We start from the raw sequence: 22,310 nt of genomic DNA on the forward strand, positions 1-22,310 counted from the left end.
CTAATTGTTACAGTTCTTGTTGTACTAATCTGCCTGCCCCACTAATAGGAATTCCCTTTAAAGACACAAACAATTTCTGACTTACTACTTTATCCTGCAAAAGACCCAGCACCTGAATCAGACAGGCCAGGTATCTGTAAAACATCTGCTAAATTAACCACTGCCATTGAGAAGCTTTCTGTAAATCCACATGCTTACAAGCATCAGAAATTTCCAGTAGCCACCAACACTATTGTTTTTCTTCACTATTACGTTAGTTCTGCTGTTATGGTTTCTGTCTAGATGTCCCCCCAAAGCCTCGTGCAGTTGTGGGGTGGGCTTCTAGAGTTTATGATTGATCCATGACCCAATGCTGGGATTATGGATGTGAGTGCTACACCCACCCTGGGGAGGATAGTTTGCACACAATGTAAGCGAGGGACAGAGGCTGTCTGCTGCCACTCCTCCCCTTTTGCTCTTGTTGCTTTTGCTGTCTTCTGCCGCCATGAACTGTTGCCCTCTGCCATGTGCCACTCTGCCTTGGAGCCAGCCAAGTATGGACTGAAACCTCCACAAACTGTGAGCTAAATAAACCTTTCCTTCCTTCATTTTGGGCATTGGGTATTTTGTCTCAGCAATGAAAGAAAAGTAAGTAAGACATCCGTGATGCTAGCTGATTTGACCAGCCTTCCTGATGCTATGGAATAATAACAGAGCCAACCTGACAGGACCGTTGTCTCAGGGTTAGATGAGCTAGTGCGTGTGAAGCACGTAGAAAGGGGGTAGTGATCCATGCGTTCAACTGTACAGTCACTAGTTCTCTTAGACCTTGAGCTTGGGGTCTGCGCTGCCCTTTTCACTTGGCCACAGTTAATGGCTCCCCGTTTATCTTGGGAAAGTCATTACAAAATTGCTAAATTTCTCCAAACTAGGTGTTGTCCCAGGTGCTGCTTATGTTAGTTCAGTTAGTCCTCCAACACCCTCTTGTGTGGTGGAGTCTACTGTGGCTCCCCTTGTCACAGAGGAGGAAGTGGAGGCTAGGACAGTGAGTGACTTCTCCAGGGTCACAGGACTGGGATGCAGCGAGCCTGGAGTTGACACAGTGCCTCTACTCCAGAATCAACCACTGTGCCTTCTTGCCTCACTCAGGGGACCTGGGCTGAGGCCAGCTGTGGCCCCTTCTGCATACTATATGCAAGCCCCCATTTCCCCACCCTGCACAGAAACCTACAATAAAATGACCCATTTGAAAGTGGAGATGGAACTCAGTACTCAAATGAGGATTTCTAGAGTTGTTTTCCAAGCACTTTAATTTTAAACTAACTTAAGAAACTCACCTAAATGTATTCTCCAAGGAAACAACAACAGAATTGTAGAGAGGATGACCTAGACTGGATCACTTCCTCTATGCCCAGAGTTAGCACAGTCATCAATTTGGTCCATGTTCTTCTAGACTCTTTAACGTACATTTAGATACATTTGTAAGTTATCCATAGAAAAGATATTGCATTGTGTGTGTATGTGTGTGTGCGTGTTTACATAAATGGTACTACATTTTACATAGTGCCTTGCAATTTGGTTTTGCTGCTAGAAAATGTACAATATAGGTTTGGGGATGTTTTTACATCTGTGGTACTACAATTGCTTCTGTGGTTTGTAGCTTTTTGACCCTGCTTCATTATGTTTGAGCTTTCCATGTTAGCACACCTAGGTCTTCCTCAGCCCTTTTCTATGAGCCCAAATCATAATATACTACTTTCAGTGTGCTAAAATAAATCATTTTATGCCCTTTTCCCACTCAGTTCTCAGATGAACATGATGAAGTATGTGGAATTATTATCCCATATTACTGATGAGGTTCATTGGCACAGAAAGGCAGAATAATTTGTCTATGTCATTTTTCATCACTGTGGCAAAATACTGAGAAAAAAACTTAAAGGAGGAAGGCTGTATCTTGGCTTATGGTTTCAGAGAGTTCAATCCATGGTACCGTGGCTTTGGCCGGAGGCCAGGCAGAACATCATAGCAGCAGGAGCATTGACAGAGGAGGCTTCTCACTCCATGACAGCAAGGAAGTAGAGAGAGAGGAGGGAGCTCGGAACATGATAACCCTTCAAGAACATGCCCCAAGTGCCCTGCCTCCTGCAATGAGGCCCCATCTCCTGAAGTTTCCATCATTTTCCCATGATGCCTCCAAATTTCAGCCCTATTAGTGGAGTAACTCATGGATGAAGTCAGAGCACTCACTATCCAATCACCTCCCAAAGCTCACCTCACCTCTGAACACCACTGCAGAGGGATCGCGCCTCCAACACATTGCTCCTCGGGACATTTCAGGTCCAAATCATAACAGGTGTTCTGCCTCCTAACCTTCCTGTCAGGAGAGGGCATGCCAAGACCCCCAGCTACCCATCCTGGGTCCCTGGAGAGGTGATGCCTGTGCCCATCGTACAGGCCATTGGCTTCTTCACCAGTGACATGGACTCTCTGTTGGGGGGTGGTGCTCATGGCCCCATGTTGCTGCTTATGAGCTCATCACTGGCTGGCTGCCATGCTGCCTGCTCATCCTTGGACCCACTGTACTCATTGCTATGGCTTGCTACCTCCTAATTTTCCTTCTTGATGTAACCTCTTTTTTTGACACCCATTTGATGTTGGATATTTCCCAGCATTCCTGGGACTCTGGAACCTGAATACCATTAGTGAGAGGTTCTACTGGCATCGATTTTCACTACACTGTGGTCAGGACTTAGCTTCACTTCTTACCTCTTACAGCTCAGCAGCCACAGTGTTTGTACTAAGAGGTGAAGAAGATGCGGGCCCACCTTGGAGCTTTCTGAGGCACACACACCCTCAGTGATCCCACAGCATCTTTAGGAAGGGTCCCTGAGCTCCATCTCTCCTCCCAAGTGACAGGGAGTTTTTTTCATATTTTCTCAGCCACGGCCCTGCTAGGATCTGGAGGCTTTGCACATGGGCCATGTCTATGCATGGGTTTGGTCTTCTGGACAATTCAATGCTCATCTTTCTCCTTTCCCCACCCTATGTGACTGCACAGCTGAGAGGGGTGCAGCCGCAGGACCCACCAGGATAGGGGTGGCTATGCAATTAGGACCCTGGCAGTTGCCACAGTGCCTTTAGGCTGAGAATTCTTAATGGAGGTGTCTGCCTGACCCTGAATGAGGGTCCTGGAAATGCACTTTATTTTTTTTAATCTTAATCTTTTTACTTGTACATGTTTGCAGTATATAATGATCACATTCATCATGGGGGATTTGTACATGTACATGACACATCTTAATTTTTTTGTCCCCTTCCTCTCCTTTTCCTATAACCTTTCTTCACCTTCCCATTCAAAAACTGTACTTCCACTTTTCCTCTTTTTTGCCATAAATCCCATTTCCCTTCCTTCCTTTCCCCTCCCTCATTTCTTGTTTCCCTTCCCGTTTGAACATATTCTTCCTATTTTCTAATATCTATCCTCCACGTTGATCTTTATTTATACTTTAGATCTCTTACACAAAAGAAACAATGTGACATTTAAACTTGCATGTTTGATTTATTTCACTTAAGATTATGGTCTTGAGGTACATCCACTTACCAAAAAATGCCTCAAGTTTATCCTTCTTTATGACAGAGTAGTACTCCATTGTATATAATGGAGTATACTCACATTTTCTTAATTCATTTGTTGATGGGCATATGGGCTGTTTCCAAGATCTAGGTATTATAAATTGTACTGCTCTGCACATGTGTATGCATGTATTACTGTGGTATGACAACTTTAAAAATTATAATTAGCAACACATATTAATTGCATCAATTAATGGTTTTCAATATGACACAGAAATTGTTCAAAGAAAAAGTGTAGCTTCTTCTGTCTTTCCCTGTGGTCTGAGCTTGGGAAGCAGCAGCAGCAGCAGCAGCAGCAGCAGCAGCAGCAGCAGCAGCAGCAGCAGTAGTAGCTGTCTTTCAGGGTTAGGAACTGATCCTTTGAAGGGAGTAAGATGGGGTGCTGCTTTTGATGAGGACTTGAACCAGGCACAGGGCGGGAAGGGGCTGCAACTGAAGCGAGAGGGGAGCCTTGGGGAGTCCGTAGCCAGGGTGTGCTCCAGGCAGTTGCCACCTCTGCTTGGCTCAGGCATGTGCCGGTGCCAGGGGGATAGAAGGGAAACTTTCAGGGGGACCTCAGGGTCACACTGCACTCATGCCATGCAGAATCTCACCAAGGCATTCATACTCCTTTGGAATTTGTCTCTGGGTTTAGCTGGTTCTTAAGGTCCCTCTGGGTGGTTACATGCTGGGATCCTGAGAACCCATGATGGTTTGCTGCAGTGACAATGAGGGAAGGATTACACATGAAGGGTCAGGGGATTTAGGAGGTGACAGGAAACAAATATGTAAGGCAAAATAGAAGACACAGAACCCTGAGGGCAATGATGGTACCACACTCCATGGACAGTAGGTAGAGCTCATTGTGTGGGTTTTCTCAGTGTTTCCCAAACCTTATTCCTGCACCAACTTTATGATTCCCGTCACTGTCAGTGAGGACACTGAACAACCTGCTGGCATTTGCAGAATTACCCATTGGCTAAGCTGCAAGAGGAGCAGGCTTTGCAACCCCCAGTCTCCGAGACAAGTGCTCCTCCCCCACTAGTACCAGCTTCACCTTGGCCACGGGAAGTTGCTGCTTGCTGGAAACTGCGAGATGAACATGAGTCCCCGGCCTTGTCCCCCTCTCATCCAGGCCTTCGCCACTGTGGCCACCTTGAATCCCCTATGCCTGTCTGTGTTCTTCATGCATTTTGCAGTCAAAGGCCTCCCAAATTCCAAGTCTGCAGTCGAGCGGTTCAAGGTCAGGGGTCAGACTGGCTGCATGGCCGCCTTAGCTACTTTCCTGGTTGCTGAGATGTGATGCTCAACCCCCTTGACTTACGGAGGGGAGGTTTATGTTGCCTCACGGTTTCAAGGGTTTCAATTCTTGCATGGTCAGTTGCCTCCCAAGCAGCAACCACATAGGGGAAGGGCCTGGGTGGAGGAGAGCTGCTCGTGTCGTGGAGGCCAGACACAGACAGATAGGAGGAGCCTGGCTGGGACCCCTTTCCAGGTCACCTCTGCTGTGACCAGCCCCACCTCCCAAAGAGCACACCTAGTACATTCTCCATGTGTCCTCACGATCCACCATTCAAAGTCCCAACCCTGAGCACATGACATTTTGGGGAACAGTCTGTCCAAACCACAGCAACAGGCTTCAGCCCTCTGCTCTTCCTGGAAGAGCACCCTGCCGGAGGAGACAGGGGCTACCTGGGTAGACAGGCATTAGCAATCATGGTGACCGCCATGCCCACTGGTGTGGAGGCTGGAAAGAAGGGTAACTCTCACGAAGTCCCAGTCCCCAAGGAGATCTTATGCTATGGTATCCAAACCAGGCCTCAGGTAACTGACCTGCCCCTTTGTCCAAGATCACATAAGGTTACCCTGATAGTTTTCTTTCAAAAAATATGATTCTTGAATTTAAAAACTAGATATTTGAGTAGTCTTGAATAATTGCAGTATCTGACAGCTGTCATACATTCCCATGAGGCCAGAGGCAGCTGGTGCTGAGGACAGTCTGGCTAGACGGAGTGTTCGGATGCAGTGTGTCACATGCTCCGCCACACACAGTGATGCCCCTACATCAGGGTTGCATTTGCTTACTGTTTGTCACCTTAGAAATGGGAAACTTGCTTACAAAGTTGGTCTTGCCCCAACGGGGGTTACAAAACCATAATGTAAATCAGTATTTAAAAAGACATTTCATGGGCACCCCACTTTTAAATGCACACAGTCCCTTACCTGTGTCATTCATTCACTTAGATTCATTAGCCCCTACCATGTGCTAAGGAGACTACAACACGCCAAGTCGATGACCAAAGGGAACTATTCCGATCACATGCTGCTGTGGAGCCAGTAAGCGAGTGGGAAGTCCCTGTGCATGTATTGTCAACAGGCTGCTCAGGGAAGGCCCTCTGCTAAGATGACTTTTTTTTTGTGGTACTGGGGATCGAATCCAGGGAGGACTGATCTACACCCCCATCCCTTTTTATTTCGAGACGGTCTCATGAAGTTGTCCAGGGTGACCTCGAACTAGTGATTTGCCTGCTGCAGTCTCCCAAGTAGCTGGGATTACAGGTGTGTGCCACTGTGCCTGGCCCGGGTGATTTTTGACCTAGGTTGTGGGGACTAGACAGAGGGAACAGTGAGTGTAAAGGTTGTGCGGCTGAATGAATTAGGTTTGTCTGGGTATCAGAAAGATTATCCTTTATTGTCAACAGCCCCAGGAGCTCCTCTGCCTCCCAGCAGCTGCGTGAGGACCCCTGCCATGCCTGCCTCCTCGTGGGTGCCCTGAGTCATCCTGTGACCTCCCATCTGTGCCTGCCTTTGCCTGTGGGGTGGGCAGACATGCAGAAGCTATAATCTGAGCCCACCCCAATGCCCATAAGTATCCTTCTGGATCTTTCTAAGCTAATCTCCAGGTAAATGTGTGTGATCATAACTCGGTTCCATTGGGGTTGTAGCTCCCACCCACCTTTCTTAATGCTAGGATTCATGTAGTGCAACCCTTGAATTTCTAAGCAGGGAGCTGCAGACAAGGAGAGAAGTAACCTGCCAGTGGTCACATTTGCAACTGTATAACACAACATTCCCCACAGGAAGTACATGGGAAGACCTTTTTAGTTTTTATGGTGATAGATAAGATTTGTTTAGAAAGTCTACACATCGATCCCACGAGTTAGTTCTTGGGACTAGTTGGTCCTTGGTCACCAGACACAGCCCCAAGACTGTGCTGATAGTGTGGCTCAGTGCCCTGCAGTTTTAAAATCACCATCTAGATTTTCCACTTGTGGACACTGACCTTCTGCTTGGTGGGGATCCTTCAGACCTTTATTCTTGTTAGAAGTTCCCTAAGCCATCTCAGGTGGCCAGGGAACTGGGTACATATTCCTGCTGAGCTGAATAACGGAATCCTCCTTTTCTTTTTGTCTTTACAGAGACTTGTCCTCCAGGGGAGCCCTGCTTCCCAGGTCCAAGTGCTGTGGGACCCCAGCAATATGCTAATTTTGGAAGAGGCCACATTGTCATGGCAACAGACCTGCTGTGGGGTTGTGAGTGGGGCTCTGGAGCTGGAGAGGGATGCACACACTTCTGAGGGGGTGGCCAGGGCCAGCGGACAAAGTGGGGAGGCTGGGCCTAGGTTGTACAAGATCAACCCTTGTGCAGGTGGTGTGGGCAGTGGTGCCAGACTTTCGGGTCAGAGGCTAGCACCTTGGTCAACCCCCAGCTGCTTCCTTGAGTTGAAATTGCCCTCACTAGGAGCTCCCTTTACAGTACAAGCTTTGGGGGCTCAGGGTGTAGCTCAGTGGTAAAGTGTGTGCTTAGCTTGCAAGGGGCCTTGAGTTCAATCCTCCGTGACTTCCCTCCACCCAAAACACATTTTTCCATGCAGGGCAAATACTGGAAGTCTTTCCTACTTTAGTGTGAATTAATCAATCACTTAAATTTGGAGGAAAATATCAAGACTCAGAATAATATGAAAGTACTGTGTGCTGGTCCTTGGAGGGAACAAGGACATGGAAAACAGAGGGGAGGGGGAAGAAACTACGGTCAGGTCTTCAAACGAGATCCCCACCCCCCCACTGCCTGACAAGAAGAGAAAAACTCCCCAGGCAGATCTGTCACTCCCACATGCAGGTGCACAGCGTTAACAGGAAGCTACCAGCTTCCCCATGCGGCTCAACCTATAGAGAGCTGATCCTGTGAAAAACCACAAAAGACGTGCTGTGCCTGCCAGAACACCCCTGTACCCAACACCACCCTATCAGCCAGCTCCAAATCCCCTGCTCATTACCCCTCAGTAATGCCTCCTCCTCTGCCTCAACTCCCTTATAAAACATGCTGTTGCCCCTTGCTCAGGGCCAACAGTCTTTTTGCCCTTGACCCAGTCTGCAATAAACCCTTGCACATTGATTAAACCCTGTCTGCCTCAGTGGGCTCAAGTGTGCCATGGTTTATCCTAACAACTACCATCTGTTAGGTTCTTTGGGGGTGCCAGGAGCCAGCCTGCATGCTGTCACTTTGTTTATTCTGTGAACTCCCCATCTCAGGCTCCTTCTCTGCCCTGCTTTAGGAGGGTCAGTGTCCCACTCTCTTCTCTCCTCCCCTCTGGTCTTCTCTGCCATGTACTAATGTAGATACTAATATCAGTCATAGTAGATGTACAATAGATGTAGATGTCGATCTATGCCCAGTCTTAGATAGAATACCTGCAACTGACATTAACGTCCAATGAACACGTTGGAATATCTACTATCTGTCTATTGACACCTTCTCCCTGTGTGAGCCTCTTTAGGTCCACACCTTAAACTCTACCTCTGCTATTATCTTCAACTTTGAAGTCTTCTCTTTGCTTCAGACCAACTGCAAAGACAGCTGCCTTTAAGTGTCCACCAAGAGTTTCAAAAGAGACAGGGGATGCTTTCCACCAGGTCCCAGCTCTGCCTCCTCCTGGAGGTGGGCTCCCTCCCGCTTCCAGCACGGTCAGGACTTGGGAGTCCAGTGTCCCTTCCCCTCCTCCCACCCATCTGACCAGCAGGCCTCCAGCTCCTCTCTGGTTTCTCTCTCATGCCCAGTACCTTCTCCCCATGGCCCCTGCCCTGCCCCAGTCCCGGCCATCACCCTGCTGCCTCCAGACCTCCTTGTCTGCCTCTCTGCCTTCACTGCTGTCCTCCTAGGATCTGCCCATGAAGTAGACAGACTTTCTAAAACACAAATCAACTCAAGTCCCTCTCCTGCTCCAACTCAGTGCCTCAATGTCCTTAGGGAAAGCCCAGGTTTATAACCTGAGCTGCCTTTGAACTCATCTCCCATTCACTTACTCCATTCCAGCTCCACTAGGCTTTTCACAGCCTTTTGGCAACCACACCTGCCCTGGCCTCAGGACCTTTGCACCTCCCATTCCCACACCCTGCAATACTCCTGCTCCAAATCTTCCTGTGTCTGGCTTTTTGGTTATTCAGGTAGAAGCCATAACAGCACCTGCTCTAAAGAAATCTTCCCTGGACAACGACACTGGCCTTAGCCCCCAATTATCTGTCTTAGTAGCTGGTTTCATTTTACATAGCACATCGCTTACTGACCTCTGGTTTCACTGACTGGTCTGTCTCTCCCCTCACCCACCAGTGGGAAAGTTGTTCACTACTTGGAACAGGAGAAACTCAAATGAATACTTGATGGATGGATGAATGGATGAAAGAATGAATGTGTGTGTGTGAATTCTGAGGCTGGCTTCTATATTCCCATTTTACAGATGAAGAAAATGAGGCTTAGGGAGCCTAAGTGACTCCCATCCCCAGATCATAGAGTAAAGTAGGTGCCAACCTGGGGTTCTGGCTTCTTGCCACCTCTCTGCGAGTTCCCTCTGCTTCTCTTGTTTACTAAATTTCCATTCTCTACAGCTGCCTACCTCTTCCCTGGATAGAACTCCCTGAGCCCACTTGAGCTTTGTGCACTGCAGAGCTTGGAGACATCTGTGCATGCGGTTATTTTGTTTCCTGCGAATGATTTTGTGTTCACACAGTGGCAGGATTATGTCGTCTCGATGTTTGTCTGTCCTGCCACTTGTCTGTCCTCTGGCTTTGCAGGGGACAGTGTTAGGGACCTGCAGCCCCATGGGAGTGGCAAGAGCAGTCTCCTGTGGGCCATCCTGGGAGAGGTGAGTGACCATGACTGCGTGCTTTCCCCACTGGAGCCCCCCTGCTCCCAAGCGAGCGCCCCGGGAGGTGCGGTGGCACGCTTCTCCTCCCTGCTGAGCAGATTGGCTTGCTGAGCACAGAGCTGCCTGGAGGCGGGCTGTGGGGCCTCTTCTCGCTGGCACTTTCTCCTGCGTGAGGCAGCACTCAGGTGGGGAAGCCGCCTCCTGTTTTCTGGGATGATACAGTTTATTGTTCATACCGTAGTCATTCTGTGAGGCTGAAAACTCATTCCGCTGAGGCGTGGGACACATGTCTCTTGTGGGCGGCACTGGGAGCTACTCGGGAGGAGAAAGAGGGAGGAGGAGGGGTGGGTAAGATGGGACTAAGATGGGACTGGGCTTGTGCCCAGCTGCGCACTCTGTGTGCCAGCTGGGTGTCTTGCCTCAAGATGGGAGCCCACAGTTCCCTGCCACAGACAGATTTGAGGTCACTGGAGGCCACGCAGCCATGTGGGCCAACATAGGTCTTCTTTGCCTTCCCCAAACACCCAAACCTATTTTCCCAGGTCATAGCAGATGATGGTAAATGCCTACAGCACCTGGAGGGCGCTTCCAGCCACCAGCCCCACCCAAGTCCCAGCCTCACACCTCCATCTCCCTCTCTTCCCCTTTCTTTGCCCATCACCCCTTTCCATGCTGTCCAGAGAACTAACAATTCTTCCTCCTTATCTGCCTCTTCCTTCCCTTCTTCCCTCAAATGTCTCCTTGTAGCCAAACTCTGCTCCTTGGAAGGGGGAGCAGGGGTGCTGACGCCTCAGCCTGGCAGCTTGTTTCTCTGTGCTCCAGAGGAGACAGTCTTTTCCCCATGCCTTTGCAACTGGGGAGAGAAGGACTCCATTAAAAAATAACATAGTAGTAAAAGTAGTTTAAGAACCTACCTGCCCAAGGATGTCCAAAGAGCTGTTCATATTTTTCCTTCAACCCTGACCATCCCATGAGGAAGGCGCCTTGCTGTGGTCCATTTACTGAGATTAAGACATTTTTCTCCACTGTCTTGGTCACTTTTGCATCTGGTACAAAGTACCTGACACCCACAATTTAAGGAAGAGAGGTTTATTCTGGCTCACGGCTTCAGTGGGCTCAGTCCATGGTCAGGTGGCTGCAGAGCAGAATGGCATGGCAGAGGAAAGCTGCTTGTATTGTGGTGGCCAGAAAGCAGAGAGAGGGGAGGAGCCTGGGAAAGGAACAGACCCTTCCAAGTCACCCCCCAGTGACCCACCCCTTCCTACCAGGCCCCAGTCAACATTAGACTTTTGGGGGACATTTTAGATCTAAACCATCTTTGAAATACTTTATCATGGTGTCCAAAATAAGGACATTTTCCTACCTAGCCACAATAACATTGTCAGGCTTGACAACAATGATCCCATAATGTGCAGGTGTGATCAGAGTTGGTCTGGAACTTTCTGTCTGTACTGTGAAGACCAGGAAGGTGCTGCTTGTTAGGGAATGTGTGTGGGGGACTAACAGACAAAGTGTGGGTGTCTTCCATATGGACCTGCATTCAGTCAATGAAGAAGGCTTGGCATGGCCCCGATGACTTGGACATGTTCTCATGGCTGTTCCCTTGAACTCACTGCTGGCCTTGGCATGGCCACAATGACAGTTTCTTTTGTGCAGTGGAGGCAGTAGGGCCTGTTCCCTGGCTGCCCTGGTGCTGGGGCTGGACCCTGCCTGCTGCAGACGTACCTGCTCAAGAGCTTGGTGGGGGTGTATGCAAGCCTGGCCTATGTCTCCATCCCCCGGTAGGCCTGGGTCACCAGGGGCAGTATTAGGGAGAGCATCCTCGTAGAGGACCAGTATGACAAGGGGCAGTGAGCTTCTACAGGGGCAGGGAGTGTGGTACACCTTGTGGCTGGTTGGGGGCAGAGTTCTCCGCTAATGGTAGTTAGATAGCGTCTAGGATATGTGAGTTCATTAAAGACACCACTAGATCCTCCTCACCATGGAAGAAATATAATCACACTCATTTCCTAGATGAGTCAGCTGAGGCCCCAAGTCTCACAGATGGTAGGATACAACAGAGCCGGGATTTGAAACGTAACATTTAACTGTGAGGCCATTCTGCCTCTATATAGACCACACACCCTCTTCTGCCTGCACCCTCACAATAAATCTTCATTTGTATTAAATCCTGGCCCCAGTGCCAAAAGGAAAGCAAATGGGGGCCATGAGGTTATGCAATGGAGAGAAACAAGTTCGGGGTCCACGTCCCAGGACTCCAGTTTCTGTCAGTGCCTCCAGCTTGCCTCTGTGGTTCCCCCACCCCATATCTGGGGTTGACCTCGGGGACAGGCATCGGGAGGATCCAGGAAAATGGTCTGAGGGCTGCAACGGTGCTCCTGCCACTCTGACACCTTCCTCCAGAAAGAGCACCGCGGGACAGAGCTGTGCAGGGATCTGACTTGGCTGTCACCATCTGGTTGTCCTGTGGGCACCTCAGTGACCTCTCCAGTGCTGACTCATGAGCATCCTGCTTGCCCAGAGCCTAGTTCTCCTCCCAAGTTGCCAAATTCTGTTTAAGGGCATCACCCGGACTTCACACCCCAGCTAGCCTGGTGCCTCCACCCTCTGACCCCTTCCACCTGTGATGAGCAGCAGCTAGGATGAGTCTGCCTCCTCAGAACGCCTCTCTCTTGTATTTCTCTCTTCCCATCTCCCCTGCCAGCACCAGTCCATGGTCTCTTGTTTGAATGGCTCTCACTGCCCCTGCCCTGGGGTCCCTGACCAGCTCCCCGCTCTGTTTGCCTTGTCTGCTCTGCCCAGGGAAGTCACCCTGAAACAGCTCTCTCTCATACTGCTGTTGCTCTGCTTTAGCATGGATGCCCCTCCTACAGCAGTTTAGAAATATCTGCCAAAAGTAAAAATGCACCAAGCCTTCTGATTCAGCAGATGTACTGCTGGGTATTTAACATGTAGATATTTTCACACACAAACACAATGATCCACACACAAGAATGGGCTGCAGCGTTCATAGGAGCAAAACCCTAGAAACAACCCAAGTGCCCATCACTGGAATGCTGGGACTCATGGTACAGTCCATAGCAGAATACTAAGATGGGGACAGAACACACAAATCTACATATGCCACACAAATACACATCTGAATATTATTTCAAATTTTTTCATACACAAATGCACATTATTTCTGAGTAAATATATAACACACTCTAATCATGGTTGCTTCTGAGGAAAGCAGTCGGAAGTCAAGGATACGCCTGGAGGGAGACTTGCCTTTTACTACGTCTTTCTGTTCTGTTCAGATATTTGCTGAGTGCTTGCAGGAACTTAAAAGAAATCAAAGAAAGAAAAAAATAAAAAGCCTCCAGTATTACTATTAAACACAAGACCAAGGCCAAGTTTCTTAGCATGTAATTTAGGACTTGGGCTTTGAAACTTGGGAAGGTCCTTGGCGGCTTGCAGTGGGGTGACCTGTGCCTCACTGTGCAGGGACCTCCGGGTGCTCATTGCTGCTCCCTGAATCATGACCTGGAAGCACTGCTCTCTGGAGAAGGGGCAGAGGTGAGCAGAGGCGCAGGTCTCCAGCTCTCTTGGGACATCGGTGGTCTGTGCTCTGGTGCTTCCCTGGCCGGTAGAGTAGGAGCTCCAGCTCTTCCTTCTAGGAACAGCCAAGCTTTCCCTGTTGCCCTTGCTTCAAGGCCAAGAACAAAGACCCCCGCCCCAGGAGCTTGGGGCTCATCCCACCCTCAGAGCTGGAGATGGAGGCCTCCTTAGCCCACAGTGGTGGAGAGCTGGTCTCTGATTTCTCCTTCTGGAGCAAGGGTGACACATACCCCTTGAAGAGGAGAAACCTCTGCCTGTCTCCTGCCCTGTCCACCTCTGGCCAGTGCCTCCTCTGCCAGTGGGAATGTCAGCCAGAGCTCCACAGAAGGGTCTGATTCTGCCTGTCACTTTTTTCTGATAATTTAGTATTTACAGCGACTGACCGCTCCCGAAAGGTGGAAGCTGATTGTGATCTGCACGGAGCCATCTGTTAACAGCTTAGTGTACTGAGCATTTACTACTCGAGTGCAGTGCTGCCCTGTCCCCGGCTGTGCCACACTAACCCTAGAAGGGCAGGCCTCCTAGCATTCTTCTTCTAAGGAGATCATAAACCCTTGAGGGCAGAGAGCCAATTCTCTTATTTAAGACGGTTCCTTCAATCAGAAGAGCAAGGTGTCATCTGTAAAACGGCATAAATCAGACCGGTGACCGTGTGGGGTTCCTTGGAGGTTTGGTAGATCAATGCATACAGAGTACTTTGAATAGTGTCGGGGTAGAGCAAGTATTAGCTATTCTAATAGCACAGTAGGCATCAACAAAGACTTGTTGAATGAATGAGTTAATGGGAGTTGGGTCTTGGCAAGGTCAAACAGCTTGCCCAAGGTCATGTGATGGTGAGCTGGATGCAGGGCAGTGACAAGGGATGGTCCTTCTCTACAGTGACCTCAGAACACAGGGACAAGCACTGAGACAGTTCCCAGGTCCTTGGAGCTTGACTGAGGGATGGGCCAGCTGGGGGCTTCCTGCACTGCTCCCTTACCCAGGGACCCACACGTTCACTCACTCCTAATACCGCAGGTGCCGTGCAAGGCGCCCTTCCCGTGACACAGCGGGAAAACCCCCTCTTTTGCTCTGTCTGTGCTGTGGTTGTACACAGTGCAAGCAGTCTCAGGTGACAGCCGGCCGAGGCCCATGGGCCTGCAGGCTGACAGGTGTGTTTAGCAGAGCGTTCAATCCTGAATCGATGTGCTGCTGTTTCTTGGGAACGAGTGATTTATTATCTAAATTGTTAGCAGTTTAACATGTTTTTCGGGAAGTTGACAGGTTTAGAAAAATGTCTGTAATAAAGTGTCTTCCTTTTATTTTTTCTGTACTGGAAATTGTACCCAGGGCTTTACACTGAGCTACATCCCCTCCTTTTCTCATTTTTATTTTTCAAATTTTGAGGTAGGGTCTCTCTTGGTTGCTAAGCCACCCAGCCTGGGCCCAATTACAGGCACGCAGCATGACACCCCACTAAGTGTTGTCAATTTTTAACTGACATCAGTTAAAAATAACTGATATCAGTTTTTTCATCTCAATGACTTTTATAGTTTTAAAAGTTAAAAATAACTGATATCAGTTTTTTCATCTCAATGACCTTTTTTTGGGTACCCGGAATCAAATTCAGGACCTCATGCTTGCCAGGCAGATGCTGCACCACTGAGCTAAATCCTGCGCCCAGTTTTTTCCTCTCTTACTAAGCCAAGTTTGAAAAATATTTTGTAAGTGCCAGGGGTGCCAAGTGTGGTCATATACTCACCTCAGTCTGTATTGGGTGAGGTCCACTTGCCACACCTGCCCACCTGCTGGTGGCCCCTGCCCTCTGGATGAGGTATCTTGTTGGCTGTCTGCAGATCAGGGCGGGCGATCCTAACCTCCTTGGGGGCAGAGGCAGAGGATCAGCCTGGCCTGCGCCATCTGCTCCAACCGTCAGCTCTACCTGCTGGATAACACCCTGCTTGCCATGGACGCTCGTGTGGGAAAGCATATCTTTGAGGAGTGCATTAAGAGGGCTCTCAGGGGGAAGACTGTCGTCCTGGTGACCCGCCAGCTGCAGGTGACTACTGCTCCGGAGCTCTGGCCAGGACTGACAGTGCACATTCTCAGTGCACTGCTGTTTCAGAGTATGATGCCCACACAGCCACATAGCAGTTGTTCCTTAGTCTGAGACCAGTGGTGACGAACCTATGGCACACGTACCGCAGAGGGCACTCAGAGCCCTTCCTGCTGGCATGCGAGCCAAGTCACTCAGCAGCTGATCATTGAATATTCAGGTTTAATTGCAGTGTTAGCACTTTGTGATAAAGAAGTGGGTTTTGGGTTGCAGTTCGGGCACTCAGTCTCTAGAAGGTTCGCCATCATTTGTCTCGGGCTTTTCTCTTCCAGTTGTGGTGTCCTAGTCCATTCGGTGTTGCTATAACCAAAGGCCTGTAGCTGTGTTATTTGTAAAGAAAAGAGGTGCAGCAGCATCAGGTTGGCTTGTTGGCGGGGGCCTCCTGCTCTGTCCTATCAGACAGGGGATGTGGGAGTATGCAAGAGACAAGGAGACCGACCCACACTGTAACAACTCATCAGCCCAGGCCCCCAAGCTCTAACTTAACTCTAGGGAATTAATTCTTAATTCCTGGTCTGGAAACAACTAACCCAGTCTCTGCACAAAGACGTCACCCCATTCGTGAGTGGGCTACCCACCATACTGGTTCCCTGAGCTAGAACGTACTGGCATCTCCAGGTGACTTAACCCAGGGATCTGTTTGCCTGGGCTGGTGTCACAGCTGGTTTTTGAGGAGTTGTCTTAAAAATGAAGACCATGTAGGCCTGAGATTTTTCAGATGAGAAGACAGAGAAGTCCAGGGATGTGTCCGAGGTTGCCCAGCAGCATGGTGACAATTCTGGAACCCATACTTTCTGGTCCCAAGTCGCTTCACTCTCTCCCTGTTTCCCTCTCAGCCAATCAAGCACTTGGGAACCCAAGCCCTCCAGGATTTACTGAATGGCTAGGGAGGGATCCCTTCTGATGTCAGAGGTTCCTTTCTGCAGAGTCTTCTTTGGGCCAGGGTCAAGCCTCAGTGCAGCCCTGCTCCACCACTCGCCACCTTTGGCAGGAAAGGAAGTTGGAGAGAGACGAAGCCAGGCAGGCTCTTGACCTTCAGGGGAGAATGGGTTGTGGGGAGCATTCTGATCTCTTCTTCCCTCGCCCAGTGCTGGAGCATCAGCTCACAAAGGAGAAGGGGATGAAGAAGGTTCCCTGAGCTGGAGCATCTACCACCGCTGCATCCAGGCTGCTGGAGGAGTGATTTTTTGGTGCCCTGCTAGGCCTGGGCGCCTGAGCCTGCACCAGGCTAGGCACATTGGAAACACAGTGGACCATTGTTTGACTCACACAAACTCAACCTTGCTTGGTCATAGCAACTCTGGCACCTTGGTCAATGCTGGAAGGGGCAGTCTTTCATGTGTGTATGTGTGTGTGTATGCGTGCGTGTGTGTGTGAGTGTGTTACTCACCTGTCCTTACTTTAGTGGTTTCCAGACTGTGTGACCTAACCCACTAGTGGTTTTGAGATCAGCTGAACTGGCCACCAGGCATGGTGGCACATGCCTGGAATCCCAGCACTCGGGAGGCTGAGGCAGGAGGATCGGGGCAAGTTCGAGACCAGCCTGGGCTACAAAGTGAGCTCAAGGCCAGCCTGAACTGCACAGCGAGACCCTGTCTCAAAAAAAAAAAAAAAAAGTTCTCAGTTGACAGGCAGCACTGAAAGAAATGAACTAGAACAGGACAGAAAAATTCAGCAAGCACTGTACATTGTAACGGCGGCAGACTTTCTATCTTATGTATACTAGGTGTGATTTAAAGGATATTTCTTAGGGCAGGAAATGGCAGTTAGAAGTTGGAAAGCTACTGTTTTATTAAATGATATACATCACTATGGACAGTGCATGTTGTAAACAGAAATCAAAGTATATGGCACTGCTTTTTGAGTAATTTGAGAGATTTTTGAGAATACTTTTGGCTCCGTGCAAACTTTTCCTCTTCGTTGAAAGCTTGCCCTTGTCTAAAGTGTGTCTCCTCTGCACCTGTGTGAAGGAGAAAGGTCAGGATTCCTGCCCCTGCCATCACAGTCTCCCTGCGGGCTGTAACACGTGGCCTTTCCTGAGTGGGGAACAGAAAATGCTGGTGAAATGCCCGGATGGATCGAGCGGACAACTGTTCTGTATGTACAAAGCACCTGCTGTGCCAGGCCACACTGGAGGGAGGAAGGAAAGGTCACCTAAGGACAAAGCCTGATGAGAACAGAGATCCCTGCCGCCAGGCATAGCCTCGTCTCATCGAAGAAGAGGTTGCCTTCGAGGAAGAGTAGAATTTGGGAAAGATACCTGGGTGTGGGGTATGGATGGGCAGCTGGGTGGACACTGGCTGGAAGGAATGTGCCTGGCTTTCTCTATCCTTGGAGTTTTGGAACCCAGCCCCACTCTCCAGCTCTGTGACTCTGGGGAAGGCACCTCCCCTCCTTAGCTTCAGTTTCCACGTCTTTTTGTCTGTTTGTGCTGCTGTAACAAGATACCCGAGACTGAGTAACTTAGAGAGAAAGAGAAATGTGTTCCTTCTAATTCTAGAGGGTGGGAAGTCCAAGATGAAGGCACCTCCAGGCGTCTGGAGAGCCTGCTGTCTGCTCCCAAGATGAAGCCTGGAGTGCTGCATCCTCTGTTCTTGGGACTGAACCAAGGGAGTACTGAGCTACATCCTCAGCCATTTTTTTTTTTTCCTGAGGTGAGGTCTCATGCCATTGCCAAGGTTGGGTTCAAACTTGTGACCCTCCTGCCTCAGCCCCTTGAGTAGCTGGGCTTGGAGGCCTGCACCACTATGCCTGGCTCTGAAGGACATGATTCCCATTCACAAGCATAGAACCCACATGACCCAGAGGCCCTACCTCTTATACCGCCATCTTGGTGGTTTGGTTTCAACATGAGAATTCTGGACGGACACACACCTTCAAAGCATAACACTCATGTAAATGAAGACAGGAATCCCTAACTCATAAATAATGTGTGTACCAAATACTGTGCTTGCCACATGGAACATAACAGTGTATGCACTGACCACAGAAAAAGTAGCTGCTATTGTTACTTAGCAAAACAAATCCTCATGGTCTGCAGAGGAGGAACTGACTTTTCCAGACCATTCATTCACATTATCTCTTGCTTGTCTTCAGCAAGGCCTGAGGATGGCGTGACTATCATCGTTTTATAGGCCATGAAGCGGGATGTTACTGACATTTGATAGCTTATCCAGGGTCACACAGTTTGGAAGTCAGACTTGAGCCTAGGTTTGAACTCAGAGCCCTCTGACTTTGAAACCCAGCTCTTCCCAGTCCTCCAAGATGGCCATGAGGGGTGGGGCCAGGGGAAGCCATGGTTCTGGGGCCCCCGATGGCTGAGCAACTCAGTCATGGTTACCTTCACCTTCCTGTGGCTCTGGGGGTTCCCTCTGTCTCCCCAGCTGCCTGACTGTCTCGGTGAGTCTGCTTGTGGTGGTGGTCATCTTCCTCATGACCTTCAACTTCTGGTGGCTGAGCTGCTGGTTGGGTCAGGGCTCAGGATGAGCACCACCATGGGGTGGGCTGTGCTTTTGTGAGCTCCTGGAAGGTGGGCACTTCTTACTCCCCGTGAGGACTAGAGCCGAGCAGGAACCCACAGGACACACCTAGAGCTGAGCTGCCACATGCACTCCAGAGGAACCATCTAGAATTCAGGACTCCGGGTTCCCCTGGCTTTGCAGAATGGGTGACTGCATGCAGTGTTATTGGGATGAGCCCAGGAGGTTCCTATCCCCAACAGAACCCATATGGATCTGCCTAGCGAGCTTTCTCTTTGCATGCCTACATGGGACTCTCTGTCCCCTTTCCACCTGTGAGGACGCTGTGCAGACACAGGATAAAGTCTGTGTCCTCCCTTGACACAAAGGAACTTGGTGCTCTGAGTGGAAGCCAAGCTCTCCTCATTTGCTTAACTCCTGAGTCATGGGTAAGAGGGTTTGGACAGGAAACAAAGCCATGCTAGGATTCAGAACTCCCACAGATTGAATACAGATAATGAGAGGCAAGAAGGGAAGTGGCTGCCAGTGATTGCGAGGCAGAAGGGAAGCAAACGATTCTCAGGGGACGGTGGCAAGCCACTGGCAAAATGCCACTTCCCTGGACTCCATGGTGCAGCCCCCTGTTCTTTCCTGAAGACCGACTGCAGCCGAGAGAGCAATAGGCCCACAGCAGACCCAGGCATCATACTGGACAATCCACAGCTGCCCTTTTATCAACTGGTGAACGGCCTCAGCGCTCTGGTCCTCGTCACTGGGGGCCTTCACCAAGGCCACTCAGGGGGCATCCACAGCCTTGGACAGCAAGCTCTTCAGTAAGGTATGGCCTGGAGCTGCACAGGCCGTGCACTGCCCCTGACCTCGCTGGACTGTGTATGTGCATTTGCATGTGCGTGTGTGTGTGTGTGTGTGTGTATGTGCATGTTTGGGTGTGCTTGTGTGTGTGGTACTGGAGGTTGAACTCAGGGCCTTCTCACTAAGCTTCATCCTCAGCCTTCTTTATCTCTTATTTTGAGACAGTTCTCCCTAAGTCACTCAGTGCCCTGGAGTAGACTCAAACTTTTGATCTTCCAGCCTCAGCTTCCCAGAGTGCTGGGATTACAGGTTTGTGTCATCAAGCCCAGCTGTCGACCTTGCCTAACTTTAAAAAAACTAGTGGGTTTTATTTCTTGGCCAGTTTTTGTTTACAGGTAAGCTGAATGGAGAGCGAGAGAATAACCACACCTTCGCCCTCCCTCACTCCCGGTTTCTCTGGTCCTTAATATCTTGCAGTGGTGTGGAGTAATCGTTAAAACTGATGAGCTGGTTCTATTACTAACTGGGCCCACAGCTGATTTACATTAAGGTGCACTCTTTGCACCTTTTATGAAATGTTTGGAAAGTGTATCATGGTGTATCCACCTTTGAATATCAGAGGACTGTCATGGTCCCAGCAATCCTCTCGCCCTGCCCTTCCCCGTCCTTCCTTCCCCAGGATCCTGGTAACCACCATCTGTCACTGCTCTTGTCTCTACAGCTCAGTCTTTGCCAGAAGCTAGCATAGGTGCCCTGGGTCCCCAGGGGAGTGGGTCTTTGGGGCTCTGCTGCTGAAAGAATATGTTTATGAGCTCAGTGTCCTTGATAGAGGTCAACAGATGCACTGATGCAGGCCTCTGTTAGCTGAGCACTATCACTTACAGAGCCTCTTGTAGTTGTCCTAGATTCCCTTTGAAGCAGGCATGATCATCCTCATTTTACATATTAGATAGTGAAAATGTTATGTGTGTTGTGGTTGCAATGTGTATTATGTGTTAGACGTGTTGTGCTATTTACACCCAATAGAGTACTGCTCTGCCATAAAGAAGAATAAACTTAAGTCATTTGTAGAAAACTGGTTGCACCTTGAGACCACAATATTAAGTGAAATCAATCAGACATACAAGCTTAAATATTGCCTGGTTTCTCTTACCCGAGAAACTCAAAACAGAAATATAGAGCAAAATAAACGTAAGAAGTAGGGAGATAGATCTTTTTCAAATGAGAAGAGGATCAGGAGAGGGAAGGAAGTGGGAGGAAGGGGAGGGAACGGGGATGAAAGAGGACCGAAGATGTGTTGTGTACATGTGCCTTCTTCACAGAGAATGTAGACACGGTGTATAGCACATACGTGCTAACAAAAGGAAGAGTTCCCTGTGGTACCTCAGCGCCTCTTGGAACCGCCATTTTCCCTCTCCCTTCTCACACATTTCTTGTGCCAGAGTCTGTGGTGCCCCTTAGGCTCACGGTGGACCATGGGCGATGCAGGCAGGGCTGGGCATCACGGGCTCATCATTTCACAGGGGCTTCTCCCCTGAAAACAGGTCAAGGGATTGCACGTGTGCATTTGCTGTTAGTGGGGCACATAGGGCCTTAGGAACAGCTTGGGGTGGTGCAAGGGGGCGGGGCAAGTGCAAGAAGGCCTTTTGGAGGGGGAGACCACTCCTCAGAGGGTGGGGTGCACTCATCCAGGTCACCATTGGGAGGCTGGCCCTGAAAAGAAGCAGAGCGTTTCTGGGGAGCAGAGTGAGGCGTGGAGTTGGAGCTCTGACATGGTTCCTTGGAGGTGAGGAGGGAACCCAGGGACCCGCACAGACTGAATGCAAAGCGTGTCACTGTTAATGTTTGGTGCCAGGGAGGGCGGAGGCCTCCCCGTCTCCCAGACAAGGCCCCTGGCTGGTGGGACCGGAAGACAGGAGGGAAATGGCACTGGAGGCCCAGCCTTGGCCACCCTGCCTGTGTGGCTGTGCTGGTGAGATGGCCTCTCAGCCCCTCCAGGGCACACTCCAGGGCTCCAGGACTGTGTTGCCCCTGGCCCAGCAGTGACGTTCGCTATCTTAATCTTCTAAACTTTCCTTCTTTATTAGTACATATTTGTCCTATATATTGATCATATTCATCACAGGGAATTTGTACCTGTACATGGTACATCTTAATTCTTTTTTCCCCATTCCCCTCCCCTCCCTCCAACCCCTCTTCCATTCCTCATTTACAGGAGCTTTCTTTCCATTTTTCCTTCCAGTCTTTGTTTTGTTAATCCCTGTTTCCTTCCTGCCCTTCCCTCTCCCCTATTCCTTCAGAGCATAGTCTTCCTACTTCCCAGTATCTGTCCTTCAGGATGCTCCTTATTTCCCTTAGGTTTCTCACACAAGAGAAACAGTGCAATATTTAACTTATGCATCCAATTTTTTTCGCTTAAGATTATAGTCACGAGATGCAACCATTTTCCTACACTATGACTTAAGTTTATCCTTCTTTATGACAGACTAGTACTCCATTATGTATAGATACTGCATTTCTTTATCCATTCATCCACTGATCGTCATAAAGGCTGTTTCCAATATTTAGCTATTATAAATTGTGCTGCAATAAGCATGGGTGTGCATATATA

The 22,310-nt window shown here is 49.5% G+C and overlaps 1 protein-coding gene across 1 annotated transcript in view; it reads left to right on the forward strand.

Annotated features, from left to right (window-relative positions):
- Positions 1-22,310, forward strand: part of LOC102005035 (ATP-binding cassette sub-family C member 11) — a 78,823-nt gene that overhangs the window by 11,086 nt on the left and 45,427 nt on the right. Inside the window, 13 exon segments of the mRNA XM_013502712.1 lie at positions 2,434-2,520; positions 4,637-4,834; positions 7,011-7,269; positions 8,905-9,035; positions 9,596-9,730; positions 11,453-11,583; positions 14,351-14,444; positions 15,204-15,438; positions 16,517-16,546; positions 16,549-16,618; positions 18,812-18,914; positions 19,544-19,653; positions 19,655-19,724. Coding sequence (XP_013358166.1) covers positions 2,434-2,520; positions 4,637-4,834; positions 7,011-7,269; positions 8,905-9,035; positions 9,596-9,730; positions 11,453-11,583; positions 14,351-14,444; positions 15,204-15,438; positions 16,517-16,546; positions 16,549-16,618; positions 18,812-18,914; positions 19,544-19,653; positions 19,655-19,724 — 1,653 coding nt within the window.

The sequence above is a fragment of the Chinchilla lanigera genome, unplaced genomic scaffold, assembly GCF_000276665.1.
Source record: "Chinchilla lanigera isolate Chin_1 unplaced genomic scaffold, ChiLan1.0 scaffold00073, whole genome shotgun sequence".
Taxonomy (NCBI): domain Eukaryota; kingdom Metazoa; phylum Chordata; class Mammalia; order Rodentia; family Chinchillidae; genus Chinchilla; species Chinchilla lanigera.